Below are 16,623 nucleotides of genomic sequence, written 5' to 3' on the forward strand. Positions count from 1 at the left end.
TCCCAGGAGATAGCTCCTGCTTTAATCAAAGTCGTAGGAGCAGAGGACAGAATCGCTGTGGAAGCTCTTCTTTCCAGGGTGTCTTAAAGACACCTGGTCACCATCACATTTCAGACCCTAGTAAACATGGGCATCATCAAAAGTTATAGCCTGGGGTCGGGGGTGGGGGCATAGCTCAGTTGTTGAAGTACCTGCCTCAGGAGCATGAGGGTCTGAGTTCAGATCCTCATCACCCATGTTTAAAAAAAAAAAGCAGGTATAGCCACCCACACATGTAGTATCCTAGGGCAGGGACACACAGAGACAGGCAGACCCTGGGAGCTTGGCAGGGAATCAGGGTCAATACAGTTCAGTAAGATGGAGAATGAATGAGGAAGATGCCCAATATTAACCTCTGCTACACACACAGGCACGCACACCTTTATAAATCGTATAGTTGTCATTTTAATTAGGAGGGTAAACATGAAGGAAAAACATAACTTACCAAGACAGAGTCTTAGCCCAAGCTCATACACAAATCACTCTAGTAAACCTTTTATAAAACTGAATGGTTGGGCTGGAGAGATGGCTCAGTGGTTAAGAGCACCGCCTGCTCTTCCAGAGGTCCTCAGTTCAATTCCCAGCAACCACATGGTGGCTCACAACCATCTATAATGTGATCTGGTACCCTCTTCTGCAGATAAAGCACTCATATGAAATAAATAAAATAAATGTTTAAAAAAATCTGAATGGCATTTTAAAAACAGGTAAGCCTTAAGTACAGTAGGATGTGACTCTGATGATTCTGTGAAAGTGATATATATATATATAGGTATTTTTCTGACCCAGAAAAATGTAGATGAAAAAATTTAAAAGAATTCTCATAAGTAATAAACACTTTAGGTTTGTTTACTCCCTCTGCATATAACGTGACATGTACCTAAACCCATTTGGATGTGAAAATATTATTGTTTTTATAAACTATAGCCATGTTCCTAACTTTTCTTAAACTAGCAGTCACCCACCCCCTACACCCCTACACCCCCCACCCCCGCGCCTTTATCGCATTCCTCACCACAAAGTGGAACCGCTCACAGTAGCCTCAGTGGCCCACAGAGAAGTGATAACAGATTGGAAAGCAAGGGGCTTTGCTGCAGACTTCCTGCCTTTACAACCATTAGCTGAAAGTGATACCAGCACTTGGCATCTTCGTTTAACGCAACCCGCTAGATTCACAGACTCCTCCACGGTGGTCTTTATACTGTCGAAGTTATTTCAGTGTCCAAAATAACAACACAAGCTTACAAGATCAACAGAGAGAGAGAGAGAGAGAGAGAGAGAGAGAGAGAGAGCCTAGCAAATAGCCCTGAGCCCAAACTGCAAGTGCAATGCTTCCCAGATCAACATGTGTGGTGACGAATGACAAATTTATTTTTCTACAAAGTTTGTGTATATGTAAAACTGCTGAAGTGCATCACGATGTCAAGTGCTCTTTGTGGCCACCCAGGCTGCCTGGAAAGATAACCACACGAAGGCTGAAGGCTGCGCTCCAGAGGTGGAAAGAACACTGCGGGTGCCGCCTGGGGACCCAGGGAGACCTTAGCAGCAAGCTGGAAGGGACTACAGTTTTTCCCTAGGGCACACGCTGAGAATAATTTTAAATACTTGTCCCCGAAGTGAGCTGTAATAACACACCCTTCGCGGCATTTGGCTCCATTGATTTATTAGGCAGTCAGAGCCCCGGCAGTGGGTGAGCATTTCCTAAAGTGTGAGAAGCAAAGCGGGGTCCTCCATTCAGCCTCCAGCACAGAAGTGTGTCTAGACCCCTACAGCGCTGGAGGTTTAGAAGTGATTACAAGAACAACGGTGTAGCCATCTCACCTGACGTCTCTCAGTAATTCAAACCCGTGGGGAACAGCTACGTTGAGATCTTGCTTTACAGGAAAGTTGGCCAGTGTATCTCAACTGCTTCTACCCATGTCCTCTTCTTTCTATAAATCAAAACCCTGAAGAGGAAGCAAGCCTAATGAATGTGTCTTGAGAAGAAGAAGAAGAAGAAGAAGAAGAAGAAGAAGAAGAAGAAGAAGAAGAAGAAGAAGAAGAAGAAGAAGAAGAAGAAAAATTCTGAATGGGATCACAAGAAAGTAATTTCAGAGCTGTCTTTCCTTGTCCTATATTACTCAAAACACAAGACACTTCATCATCTTGGCTTAAAGAAAGCATGACCACTTGAGAATATACTTAGAAACCGAAAGGAGGCTCATTCTAGATATTTAAATTCACAAACAATCAGGATCTCTACTGGTTTTCCAAAAATCAGGAAACAGATCCAAAAGCAGTAAAATTGAGTATATGCTAGACTGTTAACCAAAAATGGTCACCATTTGTGGACCTTCTAAGAGAAAGGTAATTTCCTAAAATTTCTCTGATGCCAAAATTGCTCACCCTGTAGGCTTTTGTTTGTTTTTTGTTTTTTTGTTTTTTGTTTTTGTTTTTTGAGGTTTTTTGTTTTGTTTTGTTTTGTTTTGTTTTGTTTTGTTTTGTTTTGTTTTGTTTGGCCTGAGTGAGCAGAGTCCATATTTGGCATTCCCTAAATTTGGTATAACAGGCTCTGAGAAAAACACATAGAGAAACTCACTGGCATTGCTGTAGTCTTTGGCACCTATTGTCGTAATGATTTTTATCACTGCTAGACAGTCACGTCCCAGCAGTAGGTTCCAGTCGTGTGAAAGGTCTGCACCCAATTAGTTCGATTGGTTTAATCCTGTGGCTAATGAGGCCAAGGTCAAGGGTCTGAGTCCATTGCGTTTCTCCAGCTCTGACTCCATCAGACACTTAACACATTTGTCTTATTAGTCCCAGGGAGAAAAGGCTGGAGGGGCAGGATGGAGTCATCGAAAGCCTTCCTCCCAGGGCTCAGCAGTTCTTCCCCCTCTTCAGCATCACGATATAACTCCTCTAGAATCCGTACTGGGAAATAAACTAGAAGACATAATGCACTCTGGGGAGCATTTCTTTTCCAGGCTGATATTTTTATGTGTGCAATGCGGGATAGCAGGGCTGGATTCACCATCTTGGAAAATGGCTGCAGACCCTGAATACTTGATAAGCAGCCAAGAGTTTAACAAATTCAGCTACAGGAACACTCGAGGTATCTCTGCATGTGTAGACCTGACCATAGTGTGGTGATCCAGTCGGAGCTAAACACATACCTTCAGTAAAGGGCTCTTCGGTGAATTCTTTCAAAGGTGTGTGCTTAGCCAAGAGTCAGTATTGGGTACCCAACGGTTATGGAGATACATTCTCACTCAGGGTTAGCATATTCAATTTGGAAATGAGTTTCCATTCCCATAGTCTCACTCTTTCATTTCTTCTCAAAATGCTACCGGTTTGTAGCTACACCAAGTGCTTCTCAAGCCAACTTGAATTTTCCTTTCCTTCTTTTTACTCAAATGAACCTCTTGTTGTTGTTGTTGTTGTTGTTGTTGTTGTTGTTGTTGTTGTTGTTGTTTGGGTTTTTTTCATTTGTTTAGTTTTCAGCTGGGTGCTTAGCCACAGACTTGAAGAATGAGAAAGTTATCTTTTGTACTGAATTTCCAAAGGTGAATAAATTCTACATTCCTTTCTGTATCTGATACGAGCAGATTTTCAAAGGAAGAAAGAATCCTCCTTGTCCCTCCTGAGGAGCATCCTCTGACTGTCAGTCCTCTTTTTCCATTCCATGCATATCTGTGTGCACACACCCCTGAGGGCACACACAGCACCCCGCATGCCTGCGTGCACAGGCTCTGTGTGCGCACACCCCTGAGGGCACACACAGCACCCCTCATGCCTGCGTGCACAGGCTCTGTGTGCGCACACCCCTGAGGGCACACACAGCACCTCACATGCCTGTGTGCACAGGCTCCTAAGGCCACTCACTTTTTCTAACCTTCTTCCCCAGTTGAAGATATTTCCCATCAGCCTGGACAGGAACTGCTCTTGAAGAGCCTCTGTCAGCAACTTAACAATGATGCGTTTCACCCAAAAATGAGCTAAAAATGTACCCCAAGCTTTATCACGTGGGACCCTCTTACCTTAAGGCTGGTTTGTTCTGAGGTTTGGGCTGACACACGTCAAGCTCACTGGAAATGAGCTTTGAGTGTCTTGGAAACTCCATCAATAAGCGATAAGCCTCATTTGGCTGACCCCCAAAATCTAACTCTTAAGAACTTTGGGAAAAGCTGAATTTGTTATATAACTTAAACTCTGACTAAGTTACCTGATGCCTTTATCCAAAAACCAGTAGGCAGACTGAAAAATCCGATTTGTTTTATAAAACCCAGAGTTTCACAAAAGTAAAGATAGGGGTGAAAGACATTTTTATGTGTAACTAAAGTCTTGTCTGAGATGACTGATAAAAACAGACCTAGCAGGGGGGTTGCGTGTTTATCTGTTGTTCGTCTGGGTTTTGATTTGCTGGGTGAGTATTCCAGCAGGTGTACCCTCCACCCAGACCCTGATAAAAACATACTCAGAAAGCACAATTCTTCAGAATACAGACTTACTGACAAATACAATAAATCCACTATCTGATTACCACAAACTTAGATGTCAAATTTTTCTATATTTTTCCTCTGGTCTAAAGCTTTTAATTTCATAGACAAGGAGAGCTCTGCTTACAAATCTTTGTGGGCTCAGGGAATGGCTCAGTCAGTAATGCTTTCTAGACAAGCATAAAGACCTGAGCTCAATGCCCAGTATGAAAGTAAAGAGCTTTAGGGCAGAGGAGTGGGCCTGTGACCCAGTGATGGGGATGGGGTCCCACTAGGGTGAGAGGCTCCTTAGGGCTACTGGCTAACAGTATCATGGATGGACTCCATGAGATTCACAGCCAGTGAGAGACCTTGCCTCAGAAACTAAGGAGAAGGACAACTGAGGAAAACACCAGATGTTGGCTTCTGACCTGCATATTTACCTCTGTGTACACACACACACACACACACACACACACACACACACACACACACACACACACGCGCGCGCGCGCGCGCGCGCATGCACGCACATACCCCAACATTCTTAATATGAAAGAAAAGAAAACTTATTTTTATTTTACCACCTGTTTTGTAAGTTTATCAGGTATTTTTGTTTTGTTCAGGGTGTGTGTCAGTTTTTCATCTTAAGAAGATAGAAGAGATTGTTTAAATATACATTATCATTATCCCTTAGGGCAAAATATGCAGGGAAAAGGGCTTCAAACCATTTGAAACAGGAGGCTTACTCTTAGCATCAATTCCACGTTTAAAAATTGCACAGTGGGGCATTCATTTTTCATGCAGAGATATTTGTTATCTTCATATTAATGTGTTGCATTAAGAGAACTGGCAGACAATAGGCTGTCACTTTCTCAGTGGTCATGTGTTCTTTTGGGGAAGGTGTTTAGCAGTGTAGGAAAAGTAGACTAATTAGTAATGAGGTGGGCTCACTAGGTTAACCTGTGATCCACGAGAAGTCAACACAGGCGCTCTAAGATTAAAACCCACAGTGAGATTAACCCTGTGTTTTAATAACATGCATTTCATACCGCCTTCCAGTAGTCCATGCCAGGCCTGGAGAAGATGGCTCAGTGGTAAAGATCATTTATTCCTCCTGCAGGAGACCTAGGTTCAGTTCCCAGCACCCACCCTGGCAGCTCACAACTGTCTTGTAGCTCCAGTTCCAGGGCATCTGTTGCCCTCTGGCATCCTCAGACTCCTGTACACGCATGGTACACATAAATTCATGAAGGAACACATATGTGCATCATATGAATGGAGAAATAAACCTATTGAAAGTACTCAGCATAAGGTTACACGTTTACTGGAACTCTTAAATGTGTTTTAAAAAGGAAAGGGAATGCCACTCCTGCCCCACCCCCATGCCTTTCCCCTTCATATTGCTAGAGTCTGGGTCTTCCTGTGGTTATTCATATAGTTTCTAAAAATTCTCTTTGGTCGTGTGCCAGACCTTTTCAGATGAGCTTGTTGCTGGGCTACCTCATGGTCCTAATGAGCCTTTCTCATGTGTCTATTTAAAGGCCTTCTCCAAACAACTGCTGATGAGTTCTGTTTTTACTATGCGAGAAAAGACGGTGGGCTGTGTTTTCCCGATTTCCCGAGAAAGCAAGTCAGAGGACCAGCATCTAACTACTTGGATCAGATGGAAGAATATGAGAAAGTGGAGGAGATCAGCAGGTCCATACAATCCTATACATTCAATAAGCTCTCTCTTTCTCTCCTCTCTCTCTCCCTCTCTCTCTCCTCTCTCTCTCCTCTCTTCTCTTCTCTTCTCTCTCTCTCTCTCTCTCTCTCTCTCTCTCTCTCTCTCTCAACACTTTTTACTCTTAAAGAAAAAAAAACAGTAAAAACTCTGTGGTTTCAACAGTGACACACCTCTCTATGGTTATGCTCAAGAGCCGTAGACTCCACATGCATTAAGTTCTTTTTCCTTTTTAGTAGGTTGTTCTTCTGAAATCATAGCTTAAATGCATTTAATACGTAGGCTCCGAATCCTATGTTATGAGCTTGGCTTCTCTGTGAATCATGAGCATTTTATGGGCACAGTGTTCAACTTGGATTTTACGACTGTTGCTAGCTTTGTGGCACCATGGAAATATTCAGCACAATTATTATTAGCAAATCAGTTTTTCTTTAAATAAATAGATCTTAGAACGTTCTCTTTAAATGTCTTCTCATGAAGGCTCACTGTTGTGAGTAAAAGCAAATTTTAATTATAGTCACTGAACGATGAGATAATGAGCTAATGACATTCCAGAATAAACCATTTGGGTTCTCACTTTTACTTTCTGGGAAAAATGATACCTTGTTATTTTCCATTGAAAAGATGATGCGAGTCAGCATAAAGAATCCTATCCGCGGATGCCTGGGTTAGCAGCCCTTCCTGATTTCCAAAAGCATTGGCTCCTTGAGGAAATACATGTTGGAGAATGGACTGAGTGCATTGTTTGCACCACCACCAGCAGGGAGCTGACTGGTTTTCTCTGGTTTGTTTAGAAAACACAAACACAACTGCTTCTGTGTCCAAGAGGTTGCCAGTGGGCTGCGGCAGCCTGTGAGTGCTGTGCACAGCGGGGACGGCTCCCATCGCCTCTTCATTCTAGAAAAGGAAGGCTACGTGAAGATCCTAACCCCAGAGGGAGAAATTTTCAAGGAGCCTTACTTGGACATTCACAAACTTGTTCAAAGCGGAATAAAGGTTGGCTTTTTATATTTCTTTCTTTTGTTCTGGCCGTGGAAGCTTTATCGTAAATGCTCTTTTCTCTTCGCTGGAGGTATATTTCTGGAATAAAATAAAGAATATTTGAGAGGGAAACTAAGGAGATAACCTAAGTGATCCACAGTTCCAACAGCTGAGGGAACAATGGCATTTCAGCTTTTTTTAACGTCTGTTGAACATTGTAATCAGAGTGACATTTTTGGCATGTTCACCCAACATAGTGTTCATATTTAAAATAGCTTTTGCTTCCAGGTCTTTGTTGATGGGCCTAACACTTCATATTACATACTTACCTTTCCAAGTAGTAACAAAGATGTTACACTGGAAATGGTAATTGATTCTTTTACATGCCTTTTATTTGTTTGTGTCATGAGAAACAAAACATTTCTTATACCGTGACATCTTTATACAATGCTTTTGCAGGTAAGTTGAATTATTTTATCAATAATTAGTCTTCTATAGAATACAGAACTTGAATTCTCCAGTCAAATAACCCAGGCATGTAAATAAGCTGTCCTGCCTGAAGCTGGCATCGCATGAATTGCAGATGATGTTGTAGTGTGTGTTGTGAGGGGCGGTGTCTATATGGCAGCTGCAGCATTTTAAAATGGAGACCATGCTGCACCCAATGGCTATGTTAGAGTAAATAAACAGGCCTTGAGTTACAAAAAGAATTGGTTATCCTCTTCATTTTTTAAGTGGGGAAAAAAAACCAAAGGAGGATCCTGAGACTCATTAGGCATGAACTATTTGATTTGTGTCCCATTCTTAGTAAGGAGACCACCAAAATCAGAAGGAGCCAATGAAAGAAAAATATATTCCCAGTATATTATGTACTGAAAAGTCAGTACCTATGGTATATTTAAAATTAAGTTAGAATGAACCAGTGAGACCACAGGTGATGCTGGGGTCAGTGAGAACACAGGTGATGCTGGGGTCAGTGAGAACACAGGTGATGCTGGGGTCAGTGAGAACACAGGTGATGCTGGGGTCAGTGAGAACACAGGTGATGCTGGGGTCAGTGAGAATACAGGTGATGCTGGGGTCAGTGTGAACACAGGTGATGCTGGGGTCAGTGATAATACAGGTGATGCTGGGGTCAGTGAGAACACAGGTGATGCTGGGGTCAGTGAGAACACGGGTGATGCTGGGGTCAGTGAGAACACAGGTGATGCTGGGGTCAGTGACAATACAGGTGATGCTGGGGTCAGTGAGAACACAGGTGATGCTGGAGTCAGTGAGAACACAGGTGATGCTGGGGTCAGTGTGAACACACGTGATGCTGGGGTCAGTGAGAACACAGATGATGCTGGGGTCAGTGTGAACACAGGAGAACATGGGTGATGCTGGGGTCAGTGTGAACACAGGTGATGCTGGGGTCAGTGACAATACAGGTGATGCTGGGTTCAGTGAGAACACAGGTGATGCTGGGGTCAGTGAGAACACAGGTGATGCTGGGGTCAGTGACAATACAGGTGATGCTGGGTTCAGTGAGAACACAGGTGATGCTGGAGTCAGTGAGAACACGGGTGATGCTGGGGTCAGTGAGAACACGGGTGACGCTGGGGTCAGTGAGAACACGGGTGATGCTGGGGTCAGTGAGAACACGGGTGATGCTGGGGTCAGTGTGAACACGGGTGATGCTGGGGTCAGTGAGAACACGGGTGATGCTGGGGTCAGTGAGAACACAGATGATGCTGGGGTCAGTGAGAACACAGATGATGCTGGGGTCAGTAAGAACACGGGTGATGCTGGGGTCAGTGAGAACACAGGTGATGCTGGGGTCAGTGAGAACACAGGTGATGCTGGGGTCAGTGAGAACACAGGTGATGCTGGGGGTCAGTGAGAACACAGGTGATGCTGGGGGTCAGTGAGAACACAGGTGATTCTGGGGTCAGTGAGAACACAGGTGATGCTGGGGTCAGTGAGAACACAGGTGATGCTGGGGTCAGTGAGAACACAGGTGATGCTGGGGTCAGTGAGAACACAGGTGATGCTGGGGTCAGTGAGAACACGGGTGATGCTGGGGTCAGTGAGAACACAGGTGATGCTGGGGTCAGTGAGAACACAGGTGATGCTGGGGTCAGTGAGAACACAGGTGATGCTGGGGTCAGTGAGAACACAGGTGATGCTGGGGTCAGTGAGAACACGGGTGATGCTGGGGTCAGTGAGAACACAGGTGATGCTGGGGTCAGTGAGAACACGGGTGATGCTGGGGTCAGTGAGAACACGGGTGATGCTGGGGTCATTGACCAAACAAGTTATGATGAGGTCAGTGAGAACACAGGAGAACATGGGTGATGCTTGGGTCAGTGTGAACACAGGAGAACATGGGTGATGCTGGGGTCAGTGAGAACATGGGTGATGCTGGGGTCAGTGTGAACACAAGAGAACACGGGTGATGCTGGGGTCAGTGAGAACACAGGTGATGCTTGGGTCAGTGAGAACATAGGTGATGCTGGGGTCAGTGAGAACACGGGTGATGCTGGGGTCAGTGTGAACACAAGAGAACACGGGTGATGCTGGGGTCAGTATGAACACAGGAGAACATGGGTGGTGCTGGGGTCAATGTGAACACAGGAGAACATGGGTGATGCTGGGGTCAGTGTGAACACAAGAGAACACGGGTGATGCTGGGGTCAGTATGAACACAGGAGAACATGGGTGGTGCTGGGGTCAATGTGAACACAGGAGAACATGGGTGATGCTGGGGTCAGTATGAACACAGGAGAACACAGGTGATGCTGGGGTCAGTATGAACACAGAAGAACATGGGTGATGCTGGGGTCAGTGTGAACACAAGAGAACACGGGTGATGCTGGGGTCAGTGTGAACACAGGAGAACATGGGTGATGCTGGGGTCAGTGTGAACACAGGAGAACACGGGTGATGCTGGGGTCAGTGTGAACACAGGAGAACATGGGTGATGCTGGGGTCAGTGTGAACACAGGAGAACATGGGTGATGCTGGCGTCAGTGAGAACATGGGTGATGCTGGGGTCAGTGAGAATACAGGCAATGCCGTAGACATTGGTGCCATGTGGGTTTGTGGTGTGTCGATGAAGCTGAGACATACTTCACAGAGGTAAGCCTGGATCTGGCATGTAGGACAGTAGGAATGCACTTGCTTAGCATGTGTGAAACAACGCAGTGCAAAAAAAAACAATAAAAAGGTCACTGGACCAGCAAGATGGTTCAGCAGGTAAAAGCACTTCCCATGCAAGCCTGCTCACCTGAGTTTGATCCTTAAAGCCCACAGAGGAAGAAACAGGCTCCTGAAGGGAGTGCTCCAAATCTGCACCAAGGCACACCCATGCCCACAGCCACAGACTAATAATAATAAAAGCATTATTATTACTATTACTATTATTATTAGTAGTATTATATCATTTGAGGCTGTAAATATAGCTCTGCACAGAGGTTTAATCCAGTATGGATGAGGTCATTGGTTCAATCCTCAGTACTGAGGGCAGAGGATTAAACCTTTGCTTTGAGACATGCCTATGACATTAACACTTCAGAGGCCAAGACAGGAAGATCATTAGTTCAAGGCCAATCTGCAGTAGATAGTGAGACCCCATTAGTTGATGTTGTTTGATTGTTATTTTTATTAATTTTCAATTCATTATTACTTTATGTGCACTGGTGTTTTGTCTGCATGTATATCTGTGTATCACATGAATGTCTGGTGTCTGTGGAAACCAGAAGGCCTGTGTCACAGATGGCTGTGAGCCACTGGTAATCAAAGCTGGATCTTCTGGGAAAGCAGCCATTTTCCTTCCTTCTGAGCCATCTCTCCAGCCACTACTCCTAGCTCTTTTAAAATGTAATATATATATGTGTGTGTACATGTATGTATATATACATATATGTGTACATGTATGTATATGTATATATACATATATACACAATATATAGGTGAAATTTATGAAGTATGCATGTGTGTGCTTGTGCATGTGTGCAAGGTGTGTGTGTGTATGTGTGTGCATGTGTGTGTTGGGCATCAGATTCTCTGGAGCTGAACTTAGAGGTGAACTTCTATATATATGTGCGTGTGCGTGCGTGCGTGTGTGTGTGTGTGTGTGTGTGTGTGTGTAAGAGAAGAAGGGAAGAAGGAAGCTTCTTACAGGTTGTTTCCTGGGCACCAGGAAAGATTATTTGGGTAAATCTACTGTTTGTCCAATGATGGTCCCGGCTTTCCCCAAAGGAAACATCCCTAGCATTCGCAGCAGACAATCAAAGGCAAGTACTAATGGGTCTCTATGTTAGCGCTCAATAAATACTCTCTGAAATGGCTCTTGATAACTCACTGTGGTGTCATTACAGATCAAAGATAAAGCGTGACCAGTGTGTTTGTTACTCGCACTGGTGGCTTCCTCCTGTGTGACTGCAATGTGCACGTTCAAAGGAAAAAATGGAGACAGGTGTTAAAACCATCCTTTGTGGTACCACTGATTAAAGATAGCCATGGCTCTGCTTCTGTGCCCCTCCTCCTGGTTTTACATTACAACTAAATGACCTTCTTCTTTAAAATATGTTTTAGTCTTTGTCCTAAGCAAATTTTATTTTATGGTTTTTTTTACCATTTTTTATTAGTTTATTCATATTACATCTTGATTGTTAGCCCTTCCCCTGTTTCCTCCCATTCTTCCCTCCCTCCCACTTCCCCCCTTCTCCCCTTCCCTATGTCTGTGATTGAGGGAGACCTCCTCCCCCTATATATGCTCTAAGATTATCGAGTCTCTTCTTGGTAACTTGCTATCCTTCCTCTGAGTGCCACCAGGCCTCCCCATCCAGAGGACGTGGTTAGAAAAGGGGCACCAGAGTTCATGTGAGAGTCAGATGTCACCCTCCACTCAATGGTGGAGAATATCGTGTTCGCCGGCTAGGTCTTGGTAGGGGTTCGAAGTTTACTGCCTATTTCTCCTTGGCTGGTGCCTTAGTTTGAGGAAGACCCCAGGACCCAGATCTGCCTGTCATAAAGTTCTTCTTGTAGGTTTCCAGGACTCTGTGGGTCCTACTATTTCCCCATTCTTCCATGCTACTCTCGCCTAAAGTCTCAATAGGATGTCCTTTCCTCTGACCCACTTTCTTGGTGAGTAAGGTTTTTCATGGGACGTATCCCTTGGACTAGTGTTTTGATATAAGTGAGTATATACCGTTTGTCTCTTTTGCTTCTGGGTGAACTCACTATGATAATTTCTAGGTCAATCCATTTGTCCACAAATTTCGGGAATTCTTGTTTTTAATAGCTGAGTAGTACTCCATAGTGTAAATGTACCACAGTTTCTTAGTCCATTCTTCTACTGAGGGACACTTAGGCTGTTTCCATGTTCTGGCTATTATGTATAAAGCAGCTATGAACATGGTTGAGCATATGTCCCTGTTGTGTGTTAGGGCATTTTCTGGGTATATTCCAAGGAGTGGGATAGCTGGGTCTTGAGGAAGCCCTATTCCCATTTTTCTGAGAAAACACCAGATAGCTTTCCAAAGTGGTTGTACTAGTTTGCATTCCCACCAGCAGTGAAGGAGTGTTCCTCTCTCCCCACATCCTCGCCAGCATGTGGTGTCATTTGAGTTTTTGATCTTAGCCATTCTGATGGGCGTAAGGTGGAATCTCAGTGTTGTTTTGATTTGCATTTCTCTGATGCCTAACGAGGATGAGCATTTCTTTAAGTGTTTCTCGGCCATTTGATATTCCTCTGTTGAGAATTCTCTGTTTAGTTCCAAGCCCCATTTCGCAATTGGGTTGTTTGGTTTTGTGGTGTTTAATTTCTTGAGTTCTTTATATATTTTGGATATTAAACCTTTGTCAGATGAAGGGTTGGTGAAGATCTTTTCCCAGTCTGTAGGCTGTCACTTTGTTCTCTTGACAGTGTCTCCTGCCTTACAGAAGCTTCTCAGCCTCATGAGGTCCCATTTATTAATTGTTGACATTAAGGCCTGGGCTGTTGGTGTACTGTTCAGGAAGTTGTTCCCTGTGCCTATGTGTCCCAGGCTCTTCCCCACTTTTTCCTCTAACTGAATTAATGTCTCTGGTTTTAAGTTGAGGTCTTTAATCCACTTGGACTTGAGTTTTGTGCATGGTGACAAATAAGGGTCTAATTGCATTTTTCTACATGTAGACATCCAGTTAGACCAGCACCATTTGTTGAAGATGCTATCATTTTTCCATTGAATAGATTTGGCTTCTTTGTCAAAAATCAAGTGAGCAAATGTGTGTGGATTCATCTCTGGGTCTTCAATTCAATTCCATTGATCCACCAGCCTATTACTTTCCTAAGCAAATTTTAAATATAACTAAAGCCAGATCTCTCTCTCACAGACACACACACACATACATACACGCAGGCGCGCATTTTATTTTCTTCTACTTACTACAATTTGAGACTTTCCTAAGCTTTCAAAAGTTTTCTCAAAAACTTGATCTTGGGCACTAAAGAGATGATTCGGTGGTTAAAAGAATCACTCATTGCTTTTCCAGGGAATCCAAGTTTTGGTCCGATCAGCTCAGTTGTCTCACAACCACCTGTCCAGCTCCAGAAGATATGATGTTCAACACCACACACGCACACGCACATGCACACGCACGCACACACACACACACACACACACACACACACACACACACGTGAACATTTTGTAAACTTCATTAAAATTTTGCTTTTAGATGTTCTACCTCTTTCGTGTTCATATTTTGGGATGGCTCCACCATCCTGGTTTTCCCATTCCTGTATCTATTGCTTGACCTGGCCGATGAATTATTCTCTTCCGAGTCAATCATGAAAAGAATGGTACTGAGTGCAATGTGCACCAACCATGAAAGTACATTCTCAGCTTGGTTTAAAAATATTTTTGAATATTTAAGGCTATAATATATTACTTTCTAATAGTATTTCAGGGAAATATTGATACATATGATCAAAAGCAGCTGTACGAAAAGCCTCGGGACCCTGGAAACTACACTGTACAACGTAGTCAACAATGCTCATCTTATCCCTGCGTCAGCCTAACTGCCTAAACAACAGATGGCTCCCTTTAAGGTCACTATGACTTTGAAGTCCCTCCGTTTCCAATCACACATGTTCATTGGGAAACTGAGTGAAAGATCCAGTGGGCTATTCTGTCCCGGCAGGGAAGGAAGCATTTCATAACGCAATAAAGTTGCACAAGGCAGGACACCACAGTCCAGGGCTCTGCAGTCTGAATTTTGCAGAACACAACCAATCTTGCAAGAAATCCTGTTGCATTTGGCCATCTGGCTTTCCATAGGAGCCACAAAACCCTGGAGCTTAACATAAGCTTCAGAATCCACTGTTCTAGTGAATTAATAGGACATACCTAAAGTGCAGCCTTTTAAATTCTTCTAGGGTTCTGTGCTAAGGACACCGCTAAGACAGGAGGCTGTCCCTCAGGTATTTGAGTGTGCTTAGTGAGGAACAAGAGCACATTCCAATAAAGCCAACTATGGTGCATGCGCCCTGTATCTTGTCCTCCAGGGAGCCCTTGGAGGAGTTGTGTTAAACGGAGGCTACGGCCAGTGTGACAGGGTAAATGGTACCACATTTGTGAATGGATCGTGAGTTATACCACTAGTTGTGATCCTTTGCCCCTCAGAGCCTTAGGAAACAAAGACAGCTGTTTCCAGTGCTTTCTCAGGCTTCTTAGATAGCATGGGTGTTTAATGTGCTTGTGTGTGAAGTTTGTGTTTGTCTACAACTATTTTGCATAAGTCATGTAAGTGAGACTTTGTAAGTCATTTGACATATCACTTCTTTGCTGTTCTTTCCGTTTTAAAATCCTGAGTGACGGTGAAAAGCCGTTTAGCTGCAACACCCGGGACACGGAATTAATAATGCATTCTAAACCCAGCCTCCACCTGCCTAATTAAGTGAAAATTATAGAAACGTCAGTGGCAAGCTCAGCCACATGACATCAATTAATGACCTGTGGGAGGAAATTAAATCAAACATAAAGAAGAATCCCTGATTACAAGACTTTCCGAGAGCTAGAATGCTAGAATGTTCTCTCTTCTAATTATCAATTAAGAATAGGTAGTGATTTCTGGTCCGTAATAAAGGCAAGTTGAACTCAGTTGATCTTAAACTCTTCTGGTCCTTGTAACTGTAGCCAGTGCCTTCTGTAATCAGCCAACAACTGAGAAGCTTAGGGAAACTCTTCTCTACATGGATGTGTGTGTGTGTGTGTGTGTGTGTGTGTGTGTGTGTGTGTGTGTGTGTGTGTGTATGATATACGAGTGTGCATACAGGTATTCGTGACGGTGCATATGCACATGTATGGAGATCCAGAGGCTAGAGGTGGGCAGTGGCTATGTTGTCTTTTGACACAAGGTCCATCTGTCACTGACCATGGTGATCACCAATCAGCTAGACTTGCTGGGTAATAGATTCTGGGGATCCACTTCTCTCTGCTCCCACCTCACTAAGGTTATAGATCTGTGTCACTAGGTCTGGGTTTTACATGCTTGTGATACAGGAGCTTTGCTGACAACAAGAGTATGTTGCTTAAAATATAAGAGATCACAGTATCTTGGAGGGGTGGGGCTTAAGTATGTCCAGTTCACATGAAAACAGTGATCTGGGTCTGGAGAGATAGCTCAACAGTTAAGAGCACTAGCTGCTCCTCCAGAGGACCCAGGTTCAACTCCCAGCATCCTCATGGCAGCTCACAACTGTCTTTAACTCCAGGATCTGGGATCCTTGCACAGACAGAAAAAAAAGAAAAAAGAAAAAAGAAAAAGAAAAAAGAAAAGAAAAAAAAAGAAAGAAAGAAAGAAAAGAAAAGAAAACAATGATCTGTGAATATATAAAACCCAAACTAAACATGAAAGTTTGCTAGGGGAAATAAGCCTGGAAATTACAATAGAAGAGTCAACCTAAAATACAGTTTATATGCCCACCACTAGTACTGACAGTACTATTTTATTTTTGGACTTAGATAGTTGAGTGTGTTCGGTGAAGAACAAGGTCACATCCTGATAAAGACATCTAAGCTGCATTGTGACCTCTATGCCATTCTCCAGGGAACACCTGGATTGCAAGGGTTAAAAAGAGGCTACCACCAGTGTGGTGTGATAGATGCCACCATTTACCCAGTTATTTACTCAGTCTGTGCCTATCACTTGTCCATGAGACTGTACACTGAACCCTGCATTGTATGGCTGTGCCCAAACAAACTCTTACTGTTGATCCCATGGGCAAGGGGCACTGGACTGTACTCCCTGTCTCCAGAGAGATCTTGAGATACCCGGCTCGTGGACTGTTTAAACTGGCCTCCTCTGTGGTTTGAATGGAAGTTTCTGAGGCCCAAGAAGCAGCTCACTGTCTGAATTCCTCATTGATAATAAACAGACCTGTAGTTCTCACGT

General features: G+C 43.8%; 1 protein-coding gene across 1 annotated transcript in view; it reads left to right on the forward strand.

Moving 5' to 3' along the window:
* The window catches only part of HHIP (hedgehog interacting protein), a 96,928-nt gene that overhangs the window by 7,316 nt on the left and 72,989 nt on the right, over positions 1-16,623 (forward strand). Inside the window, exons 3-4 of the mRNA XM_084757914.1 lie at positions 6,038-6,194; positions 7,014-7,215. Coding sequence (XP_084614040.1) covers positions 6,038-6,194; positions 7,014-7,215 — 359 coding nt within the window. The remainder of the gene's footprint in view (positions 1-6,037; positions 6,195-7,013; positions 7,216-16,623) is intronic.

The sequence above is a fragment of the Acomys minous genome (genome assembly GCF_964271855.1).
Source record: "Acomys minous genome assembly, chromosome: 14".
Lineage (NCBI taxonomy): Eukaryota > Metazoa > Chordata > Mammalia > Rodentia > Muridae > Acomys > Acomys minous.